The sequence below is a fragment of the Panthera uncia genome, assembly GCF_023721935.1.
Source record: "Panthera uncia isolate 11264 chromosome A1 unlocalized genomic scaffold, Puncia_PCG_1.0 HiC_scaffold_16, whole genome shotgun sequence".
In the NCBI taxonomy this organism is placed as follows: domain Eukaryota; kingdom Metazoa; phylum Chordata; class Mammalia; order Carnivora; family Felidae; genus Panthera; species Panthera uncia.
Genome location: NW_026057576.1, coordinates 17,973,900 through 17,995,170, shown reverse-complemented (window position 1 = coordinate 17,995,170; position 21,271 = coordinate 17,973,900). Strand labels below are relative to the sequence as shown.

Genomic DNA, 21,271 nt, shown 5'->3' with positions numbered 1-21,271 from the left:
GAGCTATCAGCACAGAGCCTGATGTGGGGCTCGAACTCAAAAACTGTGAGATCATGACCTGAGCCGAAGTCGGACGCTTAACCGACTGAGCCACCCAGGCGCCCCTGACATTTTTTTGAATGACAGAAAAGTTTTCTCTGGAAAAAAATCATTTTACTTCCCACTAAACAAATGGCATAGTAAGTAATGCCTCCTTTTTTTCTCACTTGCGTTTCCTTTGCTTTGTCAGAACCAAGTCCCTGGGTCCTGAGTTGGTAGCAGCCGCAGCTGCTGTTGCAGATGTTCTCCCGTTCGATAAGCAGATGACCAAGTCAGAGCTGCTCAGGCAGCTCCAGCAGCACGAGGAAGTCTCAAAGGCACAGAAGGATGGAGAAAGAGCTAAAATTAGGTTAGTGGATCAAATAGTTCTGTCAGTAATGCTGGTTTCTCAAAATAGGCTGTTTTCATGTGAGTGGTGAGTAATACGCAATTATATTCCTACATTTATATTTTATATAAAATATTTCTCTTAAGTGGAATATTAGTAATTAGGTTTTTTAACAATGATCTGAAGTAAGATTGCAGTTTGTAAAAGATCAATGGGATGGTTAAAATTTTCTTCTGCCAAGTGATACAATTTCTTGTTCCTAAAAAAGAAACTGTAAATTCGGTAATGTTATTAAAAACAAATACAGAATAAGACAGTTTCTCTGAGAAGATTCATTTTTTCCATTGAATAATCTGTTGGTCGTGTGCAGAGTGCGATCGTCTTCAGGCCTGTTTCCTTCAGTTTTTTTTGCTCTTATCGTTACGTTTAGCTGACACCTTCCCATCCATCCTCTCGTCTCATACTTGATGCCCTGTTTGAAGTCGATATACAGCTTCAGGTGTTTGATACTTTTTCGTTAGTGACACTTTTTTTTAAATAAACAACACTTTTAATTCATGTTTTAAATTCACATTTCTGAAGAACACCTTCAAAAGTTAGGTTTCAGAAGGAAACATAAATCTCGGTGGTCTGTGGAGTGTGAATGTTAATAATGTGTGTGTGACATGTAATCTTTCATTTAAGGGGTACCTGAGTGGCTCAGTCGGTTAAGCACCTGACTCTTCATTTCAGCTCGGGTCATGATCTCACAGTTCGTGGGTTCGAGCCCCACATTGGGCTCTGCACTGACAGCGTGGAGCCTGCTTGGGATTCTCTCTCTCCCTCTCTCTCTGCTGCCCCCCACCCAATAAATAAATAAACTTAAAAAAAATCTTTCATTTAAACATAACATTTAATGCTATATTACTGCATAGAAGTGAAGTATAAACAAAGTGATATGAATCTCATGTGTAAGAAAGTTTTTTACTATTCTGTAGCTAAAATTTCTAATAACTGACCTTTTTCTTATTTCAGTGTCAGTAACATAATATCAGATATGAAAATTGCCAAATCTTCCACAGCTAGAGTTAGTACAAGACCAGTGCATCAAATTCAGTTTGATGAAGGATCTAACGATTACGTGGGCCAGAAGAAGACCAATGATCTTAAAAAAAGGTATTCAGGCTCTTTGCAGTCTCTTTGGTTTTGTTTGTTTCTCTGTAGGTTTAGTTTATTCTGTGCCTGTTATTGCTGATAGGTGTTTGAGCATTATAGATGCAATTATATCTGTTTTCTCACTCTGCGTGTACCATGTCTTACAGAGGAAAAGGTGTTCTGGGTTTAGCAGTCTTATGCTTTTCTATACCATTAATCAAGTTGGGCCCTTTCTCCCATTTACCCACGATGAATAGAGGTCTCCTGATTTAGGATAAGTGGAGCTGATTTAATGCTGAACAAATGAACATTTTGTGAGAAGCATTATTTTTCATTCTGATTCATACATAACAATGTATATTCATATAACCTTTATATTTATCTATATAATTATCATTATTCATATCTTAGTGAAATAAGCCATCATCAAAAAAAGAAAGAAAGGAAGATCCATTATAATATCTGAAAGTGGTAGATTATTTGTGGCAATTTGAATTTGGTAATTTGCAGACTTGAAGATGCTAAGCCATGTTTTACATAATTATTTTATAATACAAAGCTGTCTGTATTCACATGAAGTTTCTGCTTTCTCTCCTTCAAGCCCATAAAGTGAAAGTTGGGGACAGGGAACCAGATATTTATAGCACGCTGTGACAAAAACTAACTGATCTTTGTAGGAGGAGGTGCCTACAGTGGAGTATTTTTGATGTGTTATGTATTCCGTGGATTTTCTTTTAATTATAATTCCAGCAACTTGAGTTAGCTCTTTTCAGAAGTTAAACTATGAATTTGTACAGGAAAATTGTAAAAGATGGTCAGCAGTTAACAAAGGAAGTTCAAGAGGTTACAGTGACTTTGGGAAATTATTTGAATTACTAATTTAAAGTGATTTTATACCTATGACATATTATTAGATAAAATAGAATGAGTATTTGGAGTTTTACTTAAGATTCCTCAAGAATATTTAATTTCAGGGGCGCCTGGCTGGCTCAGTCAGTAGAGCATGCAATTCTTGATCTGGGATCATGAGTTCAAACCCCACATTGGGTATAGAACTTACTTTAAAAAAGAATATTTAATTTCAGTCTTGTTTGAATCATTCTTTGTTGAAATGATTCCATGATTCCATGCAATTATGTCAGAATGCTATATCATAATTTGATTCTTAATGATATTAGCTGTCATTAAAAACTAGAAGGTGGCGGGCGCATGACTGGCTCGGTCAGTAGAGCTTGTGACTCTTGATCTGGGGGTCGTGAGTTCAAGCCTCGAGTTGGGTGTAGAGATTACTTAAAAGTAAAATCTTACAGGGGCACCTAGGTGGTCCAGTCAGTTAAGTGTCCGACTTGGATTCAGGTCATGATCTCATGGTTCATGGGTTTGAACCCCATGTCGGGGTCTGTGCTGACAGCTCAGAGCCTGGAGCCTGCTTCAGATTCTGCGTCTCTCCCTCTCTCTCCGTCCCTCCCCTGCTCGCGCTCTCTCTCTCTCTCTCTCTCTCTCCCAAAAATAAACATTAAAAAAAAATTTTTTTTAAGTAAAATCTTAAAAGAAAAATTAGAAAGTGGGAAGGGAATAGCTAAAAAAGTGGGACAGGGGTTTATGTGCATATAATGGCTATATTAAAAAACTGACTGAAGGACTCTAGAGTTAGGGAAAGCAGTGGTAAGACACCAAGTTGTTCTCCCTGCTCTGTCCTGGGACAGCCTGAGACAATCCACCATTAATATGCCCTGGGCTGATTCCTTCAGTAAGAGAACAGAGAAGTGTGAGGCACAGACCACTGGCCCTAGCATACCTCAGAGTCTTGGCACTGTGCTAGACTAATCCTGGGACTGCGGCAACTTGCATAGCCTCGTTGGTCTGTTTCCTCATCTAGGAGATGCCAACTTAAATGGCTTTCTAGAGAAATAGGAAAGGAATGTGCAGACTCTATATAGTAGATGCAATGAAAACGTCTGTTCCCTTCCTTTCCCCTTTAGTACCTTCTAAAATTCCATACTTTACCAGATGATTCCCTCTTTACCATGAGTCACCTTAATCCATCATCCTGTTGACCTGATGCAAAGTTGGGGACTGCTGGGCGCAGAGAAGAATGCAAGCCCTGAGGATGGTTCTGGAGCATAAATACCTTTGTTTAAAATACTTGGGGACCTGCTAGCGAAAACCTGAAGTGATTTGAGATCACTTTATCTAATTTTAATATGGTATTTGCATTTTTTCAGTTAGTGTGATATTGTAGAAAAAAGTAATGTGATCCAGAAAAGTATTCAAAAGTATTTTAAAAGTAACTGTCCATTTTTTAAACTGGCTTTTAATCTGCCAGTAAATTTATGTAAGTGTGAATGTAAGTTGATACATGAAGCAGTTGATTAAAATATACAAGGAAAAGTTATCTGTTAACTCTCTGACATTAATTTCAATAGTTAATTAAAAATGTTATATAAAGAAAGTTAATCATTATGTTAAAATTACAGAATGATTGCTTTATAAGTGGGAATGTTTTGATTTATCTGTGCCATCTTTTATAATTATAGTTTGTAATTAAACATGCAGTGTTTTCTGCCCTTAAACTAAGACAAATGTTGACTTCAACAACTTTTAATTTAGCATATTTTAATAGCTGTCTAATGTTGAGTTTTCTAAAACCTTAATATGAAATGGATCACATAAAAATTATGGCAATTCAAACTAATCTTTTCAATTAGCTGTTTTAGACATTAAACTACTTAACCCGCTTTATTGTATCATGATGCAAAAATTCAAGTGCATTTGTTCCGGTTTTTCGTTGTCAGTTCTAAAGATGCAGAAATTTAGTTAAAATGTCTGGGTGTGAGTCAGTGGAATATTTTTAAACTTCTACATTGAGTATTTCATATACAATTTTCTTTTTCTAAAGAATTTTTTGTTGGCAGTGTATAAAAATATTAACTTAAATTGTTTTTTCTTTTCCAGCCTTAGGAAAAATATACTCAAGGGGAAGAGACTTAATATTTTTGACCTTAAGGCCGTTACTGAAGAGGCACCCGAAACAGGTTTGTTAAGAACAACACCATTGGAGGGTGCTGGGGTGTTAATAAGTTAAGGGTTCAAGTCTTGGTTTTGGCTCAGGTCATGATTTCTCAGTTTTCAGGATGAAGCACCACATCAAGCTCCGTGCTAACAGCACGGAGCCTACTTGGGACTCTCTCTCTCTCCCTTTCTCTCTTCCATGCACGCGTGCCCTCGCTCACTCTCTAAAAAAAAAAAATAAACATAAAAAAAGAATAACACTGTTTCTCAAGTAGACAAACATTCCATCTTTCAACAACGTCCTTCACGTTTTGATTACATAATGTCAAGTATTTTAATAAGCCATCCTGTCATTGACCTGGGTCCTGCTTATGAACGTAGTTGTTGACATTGCCAGTCTTGGTCACGTGTGTCCCTTGAAATGTTGCATGCTATGAGACAGCGGGAGGTAACTCCTACCAGCTTCCTGAATCCAGAGCTATCAGTTGGCTGCTGATTTGGGTTAGAACATTAATGATCACCTACCATTTGCAGCTGTGCTATCACAAAAGCTAAACTGTGGCTTCGGCCCTAGAGCAGCTTGCTGTCCAGAAGAGGAGATAGCATTTGTAGAAGTAACTTAGTGAGGTGATTTGGAGATCGTTTCGGAGCTGGGAAGAAGAGCATTCAGGAGATCTATTTAGCAGTCTCATGTTTTTTTCTTAATACATAGTTAGTCCTTGTTCTTTATTCTTCCCCCTTTCTTCTTTGGGTAAGAAGTCCGATCCTTCAAATTCATCATTTGAAGTCTAATTCAAAGAGATACGAGACGTCCTCTTGCTTGACGTTAAATATGGTTTAGTGATAACTTAAAATAGATGAGAAAATTCAATGCAAATGGTCTTCAGCTTACAAGTGACTTTCATTTCCAAAGATTCTAAGTTAGCTTTTGGGACTTCATAGAAATAATTTTATAATTGATTTTTAAGTTCTGAGGCCAGCCTCCAGTGTCTCATTTAATCTATCACTTACTTATATAAACATCTGATTTTTCCCAATATTCAATAAACCTTTAGATGTTGGGGCCTAGGTTTCACTGACTTTTGTGTACCCAGCAGCACCTAGCCAAGTGGCTTACAGATCATAGGAATTAGTTATGTTAAATTGTAAATGCTTTTTTTTGAACAAATTGAGCTATAGAATATCTATCCATAGAGGAAAACTCAAGTGATATGAGATCACTTTATCTAATTTTAATATGATATTTACATTAATCAATCAGTGTTTGTTCATTTAAAACTGAAAAGAAAGCTAAGAGAACAACCTCCTTTCTCTTATGTGAAAACTGCATTGTTTGAGCTTGCTGTCTCTCAAAATAAATAAATAAACATTTTTTTTCTTTTTTAAAGGGAATTTACTGTCAGGGCAGTCACTGTTGTCCACCTAATGAACAACCAGAAGAGGCACTTGTGTTCTTGAAGAAGCCAATTTGCTTTTTTTGATCAGAAATCCTGTTCCTAAAACTGAAATTAGCTGGCAAGGAAGTACTGAAATTTTATAAAACGGTATAAAATGATTGTACTTTAATAAGGAAAGTAATATGCAAATTTATGAAAATTTACTCTAATGAAGGTACTGTTTAATAAGTTATACTTGCATGAGTCTAAAGAACGTCTTTTGTTCCCAATTAAATACAGTAGCAGCAACATGCAGACTTAAATTTAGCATTTATTCACTGCTGTTTCCCTATCACCTAAAATAATGCCTGACATATAATTTACATTCAGTAATTATTGATTGATTGAATGAGTTCTTCTATCCCAGGATTCCCGCATTTTGCTCCCTCCATGTTCCTACCACTGCTGCGAAGGATATAGTCATAGACCCTCCTCCTTATCCTGGAGTAATCTAGAGCCAAGAGGCCAGATAGCTTAATGGAAGGAGTTTCAGTATTTGATGTGGATTATTCAAATTCATATTCTGGCATACTGACCTCTTTGAGTTTTCCTTTCTCCATCTATAAAATAGGGCTGATACATACCTGTCAAGGATTCAATGAACTAATGTGTAATTGAAGTGTCAGGAGCACAGTGGGCATTCAGTACATAGATGCAGCTATTAGCAACAACGATGATGGCGTTGAGGCACCTGGGTGGCTCAGTCGGTTAAGTGTCCGATTTCAGCTCAGGTCACGATCTCACTGCTTGTGAGTTCGAGCCCCGCGTTGGCTCTGTGCTGGCAGCTTGGAGCCTGGAGACTGCTTCAGATTCTGTGTCTCCCTCTCTCTCTGTCCCTCCCTTGCTTACGCTTTGCCTCTCTCTCTCTCTCTCTCTCTCTCTCTCTCAAATATAAAATAAAACATTAAAAAAATTTTTTAAATAGAAAAAAACGTAATGATGATGGTGTTGATGATCATGGAAAAGACATAGGTTCATCGGTGTCCACTGAATAAATCTATAAAATGGGACTATGATAATTATTTTGCTGTTATGATTACTCTGGAAATGTGGCTAATTAAGCCTAACTGCTATGATCTTTTCTCTGTATGAGATGTTCTAGGCCAACATACTTAATATCTAGCAGTCAGTGTGCAGTCAGACGTGGCTGTACATGAATTTTCGTATACAAGTCTGTGTGGACATATGTTTTCTCTCAGGTAAATATCTAGGAGTCAAATGGTTGTATGCGAAGTGTATTTTCTAATTTTTAAAGTCACGGCCAAACTATTTTTCAAAGAGGTTGTGCCATTTTACATTCCCACCAACAGTGACTGGTGGAAATGCAGTTCATTCTTGCAAAGTGTCTTACATGTCCAAAGCAAATAAGATGATTAAAATGTGATATGATGGTGGTTATAAGCTAACATGATATTAACTTACTTAGAGGGTTGGTTGTGAGGATTAAATGAACTAATGTAGAAAAAGCATTAGCACAGAGTAAGTGCTCCGTATCCGTTAGTAGTATGGTTATTATGTTAATTTCATTTCTTTGGTCTTTATTAGTTGTATATTGGTGACTTATCTTGACAGACTAAAAGGTAAACAGGCTGGACTTTAAATATCAAAGTCACATGTCTTATAAAAAATATTCACATTCATGGAAACATCCTTAAACAAAATACATATTTTTTTTTCCTTTCCAGTAGAGGGGGCAGTGAGACTTCAGGGCTTGCTTGCCTAGCAGTGTAGTAAAACAGAAGCCAAGGCTTGCAATTGTGGTTGCTGCAGGCTTTTTATGTCATTTTTGAACAGTTTGAGCTCTCAGAGAATGACCTTCCGTTATATACTGTTTATGTATATCCCTCAGGACCTGAAATGTTTCACCAATTTGGAGTTGATTATAACATTTTTGTAAAAATAAAGATATATACGCATTGACTTGTGATTATTTGAAATGTTTTTATTATACAGAGACAGCACCTTCACTTTGGGATGTGGAATTTGCTAAGCAGTTAGCTGAGGTAAACGAACAGCCCCTTCAGAATGGTTTTGAAGAGATGATCCAGTGGACCAAAGAGGGGAAACTGTGGGAGTTTCCGATTAACAACGAAGCAGGTAAATCTTAATTTCAGAGTTTTATACAATTCAGTGATGGAGATTAAATCTGGCAGGTGTTCAGTCATAGAGTCTGGATACTTACATGAATTTCAGAACTTTGTATAAATTTCTTCGTGGTGTCTGAAAAGAAATTTCACAATGTTTTTAAAAGGAACGTTAGAGGGGCACCTGGCTGGCTCAGTTAATGGAGCATGCAACTCTTGATCTCAGGGTTGTGAGTTCAAGACCCATGTTGGGTGTAGAGTTTACTTAAAAATAAAATCTTTAGAAAATAAAATAAAAGGAATGTTAGAACTTCCCTGAATTCTAGATGTTTGATAAGGAAACTAAAGAAGTAAAGTTATATGGCAGAAATGCATCATGAATCGCTTTTTGTGACATGAAAGTGTTGACTGCAAATGATGACAGTTCTCTGGTTGCTCAGCCAGGATTATCTGGAAAATCTCATACATTTAATCCTGGGAGTGACATCATATTTCAATTTTAGAGAACATTACAACTCTTACAAAGCCTTAACTGGTTATCTTTTACTCATAAAACCATTGCATTAATGAGGTGCAAGGTTCTTGTACTTGAAAACCACTCAAAGCAAAAATGTTGGAAGGCTTCGAAATTTCTTGGAACTCTGGCAGCATACCTAGATGCTTTGGTGCTATTACCTACTTTCCTGGAGATTATTCTGGAGATGACACCTCTTCCTCACTCAAAAGGAAAACAGTATTACTGTGCTACTTATGTTTTGTGGTATTTTTTATATTATCATCAGCTAAATGTTTTAGATGTATTTTCAATTAGAAGAGGTTCGTTTACTCTTATGGTACAATTAGGTAGGAGTTGCAAACACCTCAGTAAATCTTGGGAAAGTATAGTCCATATTTTAACCTTTGTAGTATTATACGGTCACCTTAATATTTTATTTTTGATGACATTTGATTTGTTTGGATTAATAAATGGAACAGAAACTTAAATATCAGAAATATTTTGTCTTCTATCTTGATGAAGTGTTACTTTGTTTAGGAAAACTTTTTAGAGACTTAACAATTCTTTAGCAAATTCGTAATATTTTGTGTATTTGTGTGGTATATGCAGTAATAAAGGATGCTGTGTTTCATCTGTTACATAACATGTATATTTGCCAAAGTATTATGCTTTCCATACTCTGGTAGGTGTCAGGAAAAAAAACCCCAAGGACTTTTCAGTTGTACAAACCAGAGTACAGATCTGAACTCTCCCATTGCTTAGCCATTTGCCTTTGAGGAAACTAACCTCTTGAACCTTAGTTTCCTCATCTGTAAAATTAAAGATACCTCACTGGAAGAGTATAAGAAATAAAACAAAGTTATTGGTTTGCTCAGCACAGTTCTTGGCATATAAGACATGTGAATAATGGTTAATTCATTTCCCCTCCTGTATGGACATAGGATTTTAAAAGGAGTAAAAAGCTGGGGCCTGGGTGGCTCAGTTGGTTAAGAAACCACCTGCAGCTCAGATCATGATCTCATGGTTCGTGAGTTCGAGCTCCACGTCAGGCTCTGTGCTGACAGCTCAGAGCCTGGATCTGCTTCAGATTCTGTGTCTCCCTCTCTCTCTTCCCCTCCCCCACTTGTGCTCTTTTTCTCTCAAAAATAAACATTAAAAAAATTCAGAGAGGGGCGCCTGCATGGCTCAGTCAGTTGAGTGTCCAATTTCAGCTCAGGTCATGATCTCGCAGCTTATGGGTTCAGACCCTGCGTCAGGCTCCATGCTGACAGCCTGGAGCCTGCTTCAGATTCTGTGTCTGCCTCTCTCTCTGCCCCTCCCCTGCTTGCGCTCTCTCTCTCTCGCGCTCTCTCTCTCTCTCTCTCAAAAATAAATACACATTAAAAATTTTTTTTTAATTTTAGAGAAAAAAATTAACAGAATACAGTATGTAATATTAAGGGAAGATTTCATTATTTGATGAATTTGGATGTTCCAAGTCCTCACAGTTAAAAACATGGTTTTAAAACCCAATATTGAGGTAGAATAAATGTGACTTTATTTAGGAGAGACAGTGGTTAAGGGTTCCAGTTTTGAGTGAGTTGTATGCTTGACCTCTCTAAGCCTCACTTCTCCTGTCTATGAAATGATGGGAACAATAATAGGACTTATTTTATGGGATTCTTCTGAGAAACAAGTGAGGTTATTATACAAGTAAAGGATCATCAACCTCATCATTCCCTGTTCCTACAACAACAATATTGTGAGAGGATTTTACTGTAAGGATTTTAAATCTTAAACTATTAGTGAGGATATGTATTTTCTAGGAACCACCAAGTAGGGTATTAGGAAAGTATGGGTTGGTATACATTGTCATCAATAAAACACTTAAGATCATCAAAATCTTGAATGTCCATACTCCACAGGAACTTATCTTAAATTTGACCTGATTTTTAAGAGAGTTTATTTTTTACAAAAGGAAAAAAACACGTAGTTTGGTTAGGTTGGGGAGATAAATGTGACAAGTTTCCATACACATGGTACATATTATTGATGCTTCAGGGTGGGAAAGGGAGGTATCTCATTTCCAGCTCCTTAAGCCAATTGTTATCTGAATGAAAAACAGGAAAGGAACTGTGGAAACTTTCTCACTTTGATCACTTCCCTCAATATACACTTAGGAACTTCAGAATACTTTAAGAGACTGGCATTAGAATTTGGAGCCTCAGCAGTTCAATAAGATTCTTCTAGATTCTTATTTTTAAATTTTAAGATGAATAAAACGTCATGCTGTCTCTACTAACAGTTAGCTTTATGAAGATTTACTTTGATGCTTTTGGGGAAAGGGGTTTTATTTCTAAGGGCAGGCCATGCCGGTTTCTGAACGTAATACTGAAAATGACAAAATGACGTGTCCTGTGTTTATAACTTCGCTTCCCAGTGTTGTGTTTTTCATTTATGTAAAAAAATTGCGGTTTGTTGTTTTGCCGTGTAAAACATATAAATTATTTTCTGATTTGAAGTATCTTTTTTCAGTTTTTTTGTTTTGTTTTTTGTTTTGTTTTTTTTTAAGAACTGGTTTGTCCCTTCTGTTTTGCTTTGCCAGCATAGAGATTTGCAAGAGCAGTTAGGTGGCATTATTACCACTTAGATTTTGTAGTAGTGATTTTATATTGGATTGATAATAAAAACATTTTTATTTTAGCTTTGACTTTGACTTTAAACTTAATCATATTTTTACCAGTACCCAGTTAACAGTCTTGCTCTTGAATGTTCTTTAGCCATAGATATGCCACCAAATTGTGTTCCGAAATGTATCAAGTTTTTGCTGCATAATGTGCCACCCCAGAACTTAATAAAACAACAACTAAGTTTGGAACTGCTCATGAATTTTGGGGTTTTCTGGATGGTTTTGGCAGCTTCGCTGAGGGTGGGTCCTTCTAGAGTGGCTGGTCTCACATGTCTGGCTGTTGGTGCTGGCTGTTGTCAGGGAAGATGGAGATACCTGGGTTATATGTCACTCACCATCTCACAGACCAGCTTGGGCTTCTTCACATGGCCGCGGTAGAGTTCCTAACAGTAAGGAAGAGCAAGGATTGATGTGTAAGTGTTTTTCAAGCCTTTGTTTGCACTGTGTTTAGTAATACCCCATTGACAAAGCAGGTCACTTGGCCAACCCTGAATTCACCGGTTTGAGAGACAGGCTGCACCTATTTATGGGAAGAATGGCAAAGCCACACTGTAAAGGGCATGAATAGAAACATAGGGGTGATATGTGGCCATTTGTTAATCTACCACCTTGATTTTTTTTTATTTACTTTTGTTTTGCTTTTTTTTTTTTTTTTTTAATTTTTTTAGTTTATTTATTTTTGAGAGAGACAGAGTGCAGGCAGGAGAGGAACAGAGAGAGAGGGAGACACAGAATCTGAAGAAAGCTCCAGGCTCTGAGCTGTCAGCACAGAGCTTGATGCGGGGCTCGAACTCATGAACTGTGAGATCATGGCCTGAGCCAAAGTCGGATGCTTAACTGACTGAACCACGCAGGCGCCCCTTTTATTTACATTTGTTTTAATAAAAATAATGTATAGATCTTTAAATGTCCAAATAAATTTTTTAAAAATCTCTCAGTAAATATAAACTAACTCCAAGTGTGATTAGAAAGCATTTTTTTATTTTTTTAATGTTCACTATTTTTGAGAGAGAGAGACAGACAGACAGACAGAGTGCAAGCAGGGGAAGGGCAGAGAGAGAGGGAGACACAGAATCCGAAGCAGGCTCCAGGCTCTGAGCTGTCAGCACAGCGCCTGAGGTGGGGCTCAAACTCATGGACCGCGAGATCATGACCTGAGCCCATGTCGACGCTTAACTTACTGAGCCACCCAGGTGCCCCACAAAGCATTTTTCAAGCCTCCTATTTTGAGATCATTGTAGATTTACATGCCACTGAAGAAATAATAAATATCCTGGACAGCCTCTACCCATTTTCTCCCAATAGTTACTTCCTACATAACCAGACTACATATAACATTACAGCCAGGCCATTGGCATTGATAGTTCTTCAACCATGTTCAGATGTCACCAGTTTTACAAGTAGTCCTTTGTGTGTACATATTTAGTTCTGTACAATTTTATCACATGTAGAGTCATGTGACCACCACCCCAGTCAAGCTCCGACTCAAGGAGCTCTTTGTATACATACACCTTTTATGACCACACCCGTTTGCCACCCACTGCCTCCCCTCCTTTGTCCTGGATCTCTGACAATCATTAAAACGCTTCTACATTTCCTATTATTTTCCCAGTTCAGGAAATATATACAGGGGCACCTGGGTGGCTCAGTCAGTTAAGCATCTAACTCTTGATTTCAGCTCAGGTCATGATCTCTCGGTTCCTGAGATTGAGCCCCACGTCATTAGCTTGGAGCCTACTTGGGGTTGTCTCTCTGCCCCTCCCCTGTGTGCTTGCACGAGCACTCTCTTTCTCTCTCTTCTCTCCAAATAAATAAATAGACTTAAAAATATATACAAATAGAATCATATATAATGTGTAACCTTTGGGGATTGGCTTTTTTTCAACTCCGCCTGATTAATTCTCTGGAGATGTATCCAAGCTGTTGCATGTATTAGTACGTTTGTGGGTTTGTTTGTTTTAATTGAATATGCCATATAGTTTAGCCATTCACCTGATAAAAGACACCTGGGTTGTTACCAGTTTGAGGCTATTGTGAATAAAGGTACTATAAATACTCGTGGACAGAGTTTTGTATGAATACAGATTTCCATTTCCCTAGGGTAAATACTTAGGTGCGACATTGTTGGGTCATATGGTAGTTGCATGTTCACTTTTTAAAGAAACTTCTAGGGGCGCCTGGGTGGCGCAGTCGGCTAAGCGTCCGACTTCAGCCAGGTCACGATCTCGCGGTCCGTGAGTTCGAGCCCCGCGTCAGGCTCTGGGCTGATGGCTCGGAGCCTGGAGCCTGTTTCCGATTCTGTGTCTCCCTCTCTCTCTGCCCCTCCCCCGTTCATGCTCTGTCTCTCTCTGTGCCAAAAATAAATAAAAAACGTTGAAAAAAAAAAAATTAAAGAAACTTCTAAACTGATTTCTAGAGTAGCTGTGCCATTTTATATTCCTTCCAGCAATGTGCGAACAGTCTTTGCTTCTCATTCTCACCAGCAGTTGATGTCGTCACTTGTTGTCTTTAGATTTATTTACCTTCTGATGAATGTGTGTTAATAGCTCATTATGGTTTTAATCTGCATTTCGTTCATCGCTGCAGAGGTTGACCGTGTTTTGTATGTGTGTGTTTGCCATCTGTTTATTTTCTTCAGTGACATGTCTGTTTCTGTTTTTTGCCCATTTTCTAATTGGGGTGTCTGGTTTTCTTACTTTTGAGTTTTAAGAGGTTTTTTTTATATATACATTCCAGATACTAGCCCTTTCTTGAATATTCGGTTTGCAAATATTTTTTCCCCTGTCTATAGTTGTCGTTTCATCCTCTTAACAGGGTCTTTGACAGAGGAAAATTTTTAATTTTGATGGGGTCCGGTTTTTCCTCTTACGGATGGTGCTTTTGGTGTCAGGTTCTTTGCCAGCCCTTGAACCAGAAGATTTTCCCCTATGTTTTCTTCTGTTCTTTTTTTACGATTTTATTTTTGAGGCACCTGGGTGGCTCAGTCAGTTAAGCGTCCAACTTTGGCTCAGGTCATGATCTCGTGGTTCATGAGTTCAAGCCGTGTGTGGAGCCTGCTTGGGATTCTGTATCTCCCTCTCTCTCTGCCCCTCCCCCGCTCATGTTCTGTGTGTCTCTCTCTCTGAAAAATAAACATTAAAAAAAAAAAAAAGATTTTATTTTTAAGTAATCTCTACACCCGACATAAGGCTCGAATGCACAGCCCCGAGATCAAGAGTCTCCTGCTCCACCGACTGATCCAGGCACCCATCCCCTATTTTTTTTCTATATGATGTATAGTTTTAGATTTAAATTCGTGATCCATTTGGGGTTCATTTGTATGAACTGTGAGGTTTAGGTTGAGGTTCTTTCTGTGTGTTTGTCAATAGATATCCAGTTGCTCTGGCACCGTTTGTTGAAACGGCTACCCTTTCATCATTGAATTGGTTTTGTGCCTTTGTTTAAAAAACTGGGCCTAATTGTGTGGGTCTGTTCTTACTCAGGCAGGGCTGCCATAACAAAATACCATGGATAGCTCGCTTAAACAACAGATTGATTTTTTCATAGTTCTGGAGGTTGGAAGTCCAAGATCAAGGTACCAGCAGGTTTTGTTTCTCCGGGCCCTCTCGGTTTGCAGATACTTTCCTCCTTGTATCTTCGCGTGATTTTTTTTTCTCTCTGTGCATTCTTGGTGTCTCTTCCTCTTCTTATAAGGACACCAGTGCTATTGGATCAGAGCTCCACTGTTACAACTTCGTCTAACCTTAATTACCTCTTTAAAGGTCCTATCTCTAAATATAGTCATTGGGAATTAGGACCTCAACCTGTTGATTTTGGGGGGACACCGTTCAGTCCATAACAGGGTCTATTTCTGGCCCTCACTTCTGTTCCATCAATCTGTGTGTCTGTCCCTCTGCCAATATTGCTTTTGATTATTATAGCTATTTCAGTAAGTCTTAGCATTATTGTTTCTATTTTATTCTTCTCTGTCAAGATTGTGCCTTTCCTTACCAATTTTAGAATAGACTTATCTGTAGCAAAACCTCACTGAGGTTTTGATAGGAAGAGCATTAAACCTATAGATAAATTTGGAGAGAATTGACATCTTAATAGGTTGAGTCTTCCAATTTACATTAATAGAAACGTGATTGATTTTTTGTGTTGATTTTGTATCCTGTAACCTTACTGAACTCACTAATTAGTTCTAGGAGGTTTTTTTTGTAGATTCTTTGGGATTTTCTATGTAGACAAACATGTCATCTACAAATAAGGATGGTTTTATTTCTTCCTTTGCCATCTCTGTGCCTTTTCTTCCTCACTGCAGTGGCTAAAATTTTTAGTACTGTTTTGGGTAAGATTGGTAAGAGCTGACTTTGTTTTTGTGCTCATGAACTTAAGGGAAAAGCTGCAGTCTTTCACCATGAAGTATGATGTTAGCTGTAGATTTTTTATAGATGCTCTTTAGCAAGTTGAAATTGTTTTTCTTATTCTAACTTGGTGAAAGTTTTTATCAAAAATGGGTGTTGTGTCACATGACTTTTCTTCTTCAGCCTGTTGATATGGATGACATTGTTTTTCAAATGTTGAACCAACCCTGCATAGCTGGCATAAATCCCACTTAATCCTGGCATTTAAGTCTTTTTATACATTGTTGGATTTGTTTGCTAATTTTGTTTAAAGTTTTTGCCTCTAAGTTCATGAGAGATAATGGCTCGTAGTTCTCTCTCTTTTTATTTGTTTTGTTGTTGTGTCTTTGTCTGGTTTTGGTAACCAGGTAATACTGGCTTTATACAATGAGTTTGGAGGGGTCTAGTTTCTGGAAAAGATTGTGTAAAACTGATGTTAGTTTTTCTTTCGGTGTTTAATAAGATTCTCAAGTGAAGCTATCTGGGCTTAGGGATTTCTTTTTTGAGACCTTTTAAACTACAAATTTCTTGAATAGTTATAAGTATTCAGGTTATATATTTTGGTTTGAACTTTGGTAGTTTAATCGATTTTTAAGTTGTCCATTTTTTTCTTCCCCAGGTTGTTGAATTTTTAGTATATAATTGTTTGTGGTATTCTTTTATTATGCTGTGAATGATTTCAGGATTTGTAGTGATAATCCCCTCTTCATTTCTATTTCATTCCTCTCCTTTTTTCTTTATCAGACTTAATAGAGACTTATGAATTTTACTGGTTTTCTTTAAAGAACTAAGTATTGGGGGGCACTTGGGTGGATTAAGACACCGACTTGGTTAAGCATCTGCCTTTTGATTTCGTCTCGAGTCATGTTCTCATGGTTCCTGAAATCGAGCCCCACGTCTGGCTCTGCGCTGACAGTGAGGAGCCTGCTTGGGATTCTCTCTCTGCCTCTCTCTCTGCCCCTTCACCACTTGCACTCTCTCTGTTGCTCTCAAAAATAAAGATTTTTTAAAAAAGAACTAAGTATTTGTTTCACTGATTTTTCTCTATTTTCCTGTTTTCAGTTTTATCGATTTTAAATGTTTACTTCCTTCCTTTGCTTGCTTTGGGACTATTTTGCTCTTTTGGTAGGTTCTTGAGGTGGAACTTAGACTATTGATTTGAGTGGGCCACCTGGCTCAAGTCATGGTCTCACGGTTTATGAGTTTGAACCCTCTGTCGGGCTCTGTGCTGACAGCTCAGAGCCTGGAGCCTGCTTCGATTTCTGTGTCTCCCTCTTTCTCTGCCCCTCCCTCACTCACACTCTGTCTCTCCCCAAAAAATAAACGTTAAAAAAAAAAGATGATTTGGGGGCGCCTGGGTGGCTCAGTCGGTTGGGCGTCTGACTTCAGCTCAGGTCACGATCTCACGGTCCGTGAGTTCGAGCCCCGCGTTGGGCTCTGTGCTGGCAGCTCAGAGCCTGGAGCCTGTTTCGGATTCTGTGTCTCCCTCTCTCTCTGGCCTTCCCCCATTCATGCTCTGTCTCTCTCTATCTCAAAAATGAATAAACATGAAAAAAAATTTTTTAAAAAAAGATGATTGATTTGAGACTTTTCCTCTTATGTAAGTGCATTTAGTGCTGTGTGTTTCCTTTTTTAGGACTGCTTTAGCTGTGTCCCACAAATTGTGATATGTTGTATGTTCATTTTCATTCAGAGTTTTTTTTTTTTTTAATTATCTTTGAGATTTCTTCTATGACCTATGAATTCTTTTTAAGTATATTTAAGTTTTAACTGTTTGCTATTGTCTTCCTCTTACCGATTTCTGGTTTGATTCCATTATGATCAGAGAATCTACTATGTATTACTCCAGTTATTTTCATTTGTGACCTAGGATGTGGTCTAGCTAGGTGAATGTTCCATGAATGCTTGAACAGAATTTGTCCTCTGAAATGGTTTGGTGGAGTGTTGTATAGATGTCAGTTTGATACCGTTTGTTGATGTTGTTCACTTCTTCTCTGTCATGGCTAATTTTCTATTGTGCAGTTCTCAGAATTGCTGACGGTGGCCTTTTGAAATGCCCAACTATCACTGTGGGTTTTTCTATTTCTCTTTCATTTCTATCATTTTTTTCTTTCACATATTTAGAATCTCTGTTGTTTGGTGCATACATAATTCAGAGCACTGTATCTTCTTGGTGGATTGACCCATTTGTTATGTAATGTTTTTATTTCTCCCCAGTAATTTTCTTTGCTCTGAAGCCTATTTTATGTGATAATCATATAACCACTCATGCTTTCTTTTCTTTTTAAACATTAATGTTAACAGGATATATTTTTCTTCATCCTTTTACTTTCAACCTACCTATGTTGTATTTGAAGTGAGCTTCTTATAGAAAGCATACAGTTGCATGTATGTTTTTATATCCACTCTGCCAATCTGTCTTTTGATTGGTGTATTTAGACCATTACATTTGAAGTGATTATTGATTGGGGTGCTTGGCTGGCTTAGTTGGTAGAGTGTATGACTCTTGATCTGGGGGTTGTGAGTTCAAGCCCCACTTATTATAAATCTTAAAAATAAAATCTTTTTTAAAAAAAAGTAATTATTGATTTGTTAGGACTTAAGTCTCTCATTTTATTAGTTGTCTTCTGTTCATTTTCTCCATTTCTCATTCCTCTTTTTTTTAGCTTCCTGTGGGCTGCTTGAACATGTTTTAGGATTCTATCTTGTTTTGTTTATGTAAAATTTTTTTAGTTTAATTATATGGTTTTCTTAGTAGTTGCTTTAGGTATTAAAATACTCACTAGCAGCAACTGCTGCTACCCTTTAAACATGTATTATATGCTAAGCCTTATAAAAGAGTTTTATAAGCTTTGTGTCTATGTAATCTTTACGGAAACCCCTTGAGGAAGGTTCTATTTTAATCCTCATTTTATACCTGAAAACTGATGTTCAGAGAACTTTACTTAATTTGCACAATCACACAGTTGTTAAATTGGTGGGAAAACCCAGGTCTTACTACAGAGTTCATGCCTTTAACTGTAAACCCATTAATCTTAATTTTATGAGAGAGGTTTTACATGAAAATTGTAATGTATTTTTATCTCATTTCCTAGGTTTTGATGATGATGGTTCAGAATTTCATGAACATGTATTTCTGGATAAATATCTGGAAGATTTTCCAAAACAAGGACCAATTCGCCACTTCATGGAGCTGGTGACCTGTGGCCTTTCCAAAAATCCATATCTGAGTGTTAAACAGAAGGTTGAACATATAGAGTGGTTTAGAAATTATTTTAATGAAAAACAAGACATTCTAAAAGAAAGTGGCATACAGTTCAATTGAAGACCATGGAAATTTTTGTTTCAAGCTGGAGATAGATACTATAACTAAATTAAATAATTTTACTAGAAGTTTTCCTATATTATGTTAATTATTACATCTGATTTGAATGGTATAAATGTTAAATTGCTTAAAAGTATATATAGTAACTGAAGAATATTCTTGCATGAAGAAAAGTCAACATTCACAGAATCAACTAGTAATTCTTAACAAGAAGAATATCTTAGAATTAGTAATAAGTTTAAGGCTGCTTTCTCCAACATTTTTCTTTTCAGTGACCATACTTCTTTGAAATATAATTATTAACCACATATCTGATGATGTCAGGATGCTGTAACAGTTGAGATGATTTATAGACAGGTTTATATGCTGTGAATATGTATATCTACATACACATATGTTTTATATATTTGAATATATATACATATATATTTTTATATATTTCACCATAAATTAATGACCCTTGTGTAAGTCTGGGTCACCAGCGAGAAGCAACCTTGTAAAAATAAACAGCTTATTCTAACCCCCTCTAGCCCTTTAGGTCTTCATGCCAAAGTTAGAACTGTTTATTTTTCTATTATGGTGCTTAGCAGTGTGACTCAATTTCATACAACTCAAAGGATTGAAGATTCTAAAAGACTCAAAACAAGAATTTAGTTTACAGCAGCCCCAGCCTAGTAGTGTTTCAGGCCCCCGGCAAATGAAAATCCTGTGAAGGAACCCATCATAAACTCAGGATTCAAATTATAAAACATATAAGGAAACAAAGCAGCGTGATTGCACACAAGCAGAAACAGGTAACAAAAGCAGACTTTGTAAAGCCTTTAAATATTCATACTATGAACTATATATAAGAAAGTATAGAGCAAGAGACGAAAGTGATTGGATTTTGGAAAAAAAATTTAGTGAAGAAGTGTAACAACAGATTAGATACTGGAAAATAGATCTCAAGAAATCCATATGTAGTAGAGAGAAGAAAAGAGAAAGGTACGAAAGCAAGGTAAAGATTGGTATAAGAAGGCAACATTTGTTAGGCACCTGGCTGGCTCAGTCAGTAAGTAGAGCATGCGACTCTTGATCTCAGTTCAAGGCCCATGTTGGGCATGGAGCCTACTTTTAAAAAAGTAAAAAAAAGTAGTATTTGTGCAATCAGATTTCCAGAAGGGGGAAAAAAAAGGAGAAATGGGTCAGAATTCGTCTTTGGATAGTTCATGGATGCAAAATTTTTACGATTTATGAGCGACATCAGTTCACAGTGGAGTGTGGAGAGAACCTGAGATTTGCTTCTAGCAAATAGACTATGGTAAAGGTGACTCCCTTCGTTGGGTTATGTTCTGTGGCAAAAGCGAAAGAATTAGTCACTCTTGTGATTATAGTACATTACGTAAGACTCCTTGTTAGCCAACTGGGGGAGAATTCTACTGGCTTTGAAGAAGCTGCCATGTCATGAAAAGGCCTATGCATGGGCCACATGGCGGGGAACTGCAGGACCACCAGGAGCTGGGAGCAACCTCCCGCTGACAGCCTGCCACGAAATGGGGATATCCGTTCTACAGCCTCCAATAACAACTCTGCCAACAACCGTGGAACAGGACCCTAAGCTCTGCAAAGGCACACAGCCTAGCTGACGCCTGGCTTGCAGCCTTGTGAAACTTTGAAGGGAGACCCAGCTGAGTGACCCACAGATACTGGGAGATAATGTGCGTGTTGTTGTAAGCCACTAAGTTTGACATTATTTGTCATACACCAGTGGAAAATTGATACAGAAGAGGAGAAACGAAATTGTCAGTATGATTCTCTGGAAAAAAAGAATCTATAAATTACAAGAACTAATAGAACTTAGCAAGTTTGCAGCTGTGTTTCTACATGCCAGCAACAGATAAAATGTGATTTAGAAGATACTGTTTATAGTAGCATCAAAAGTGTAAATGAATAAAATCTTAGATATGTAGGATCTTTGTGAAGCAATCTTCTTAAAACTTTAATGAAACACGGGCCCCTGGGTGGCTCAGTCGGTTAAGCGTCGGACTTCAGCTCAAGTCATCAATCATCCTTGCGATTCAGGAGTTTGAGCCCCGCATCAGGCTCTGCACTGCTTGGGATTCTGTCTCCTTCTCTCTCTCTGTCCCTTCCCCACTTGTGCACGCGCTCTCTCTCTCAAAATAAATAAACTTAAAAAAAAAAAAAACTTTAATGAAACATAGTACGTAATAAATAGGAAAAAAAGAGCACCTGACTGGCTCAGTCTGTTGAGCATGCGACCCCTGATCTCAGGGTTGTGAGTTCGACCCCCACGATGGGAAGCAATCAGTCTCCAAGGAAAAGATTCATAAATTTGTTTAAAAATTTTTTTAACTTTCTTTATTT

General features: G+C 37.5%; 1 protein-coding gene across 1 annotated transcript in view; it reads left to right on the top strand.

The window, feature by feature from the left end:
• The window catches only part of MRPS31 (mitochondrial ribosomal protein S31), a 33,408-nt gene extending 12,553 nt beyond the window's left edge, over positions 1 to 20,855 (top strand). The window contains exons 3-7 of the mRNA XM_049646856.1: positions 230 to 388; positions 1,382 to 1,522; positions 4,457 to 4,536; positions 7,903 to 8,046; positions 18,678 to 20,855. Of these exons, the coding sequence (XP_049502813.1) occupies positions 230 to 388; positions 1,382 to 1,522; positions 4,457 to 4,536; positions 7,903 to 8,046; positions 18,678 to 18,907 (754 nt within the window). The 3' untranslated portion in view covers positions 18,908 to 20,855. The remainder of the gene's footprint in view (positions 1 to 229; positions 389 to 1,381; positions 1,523 to 4,456; positions 4,537 to 7,902; positions 8,047 to 18,677) is intronic.
• Positions 20,856 to 21,271: the final 416 nt, after the last annotated feature.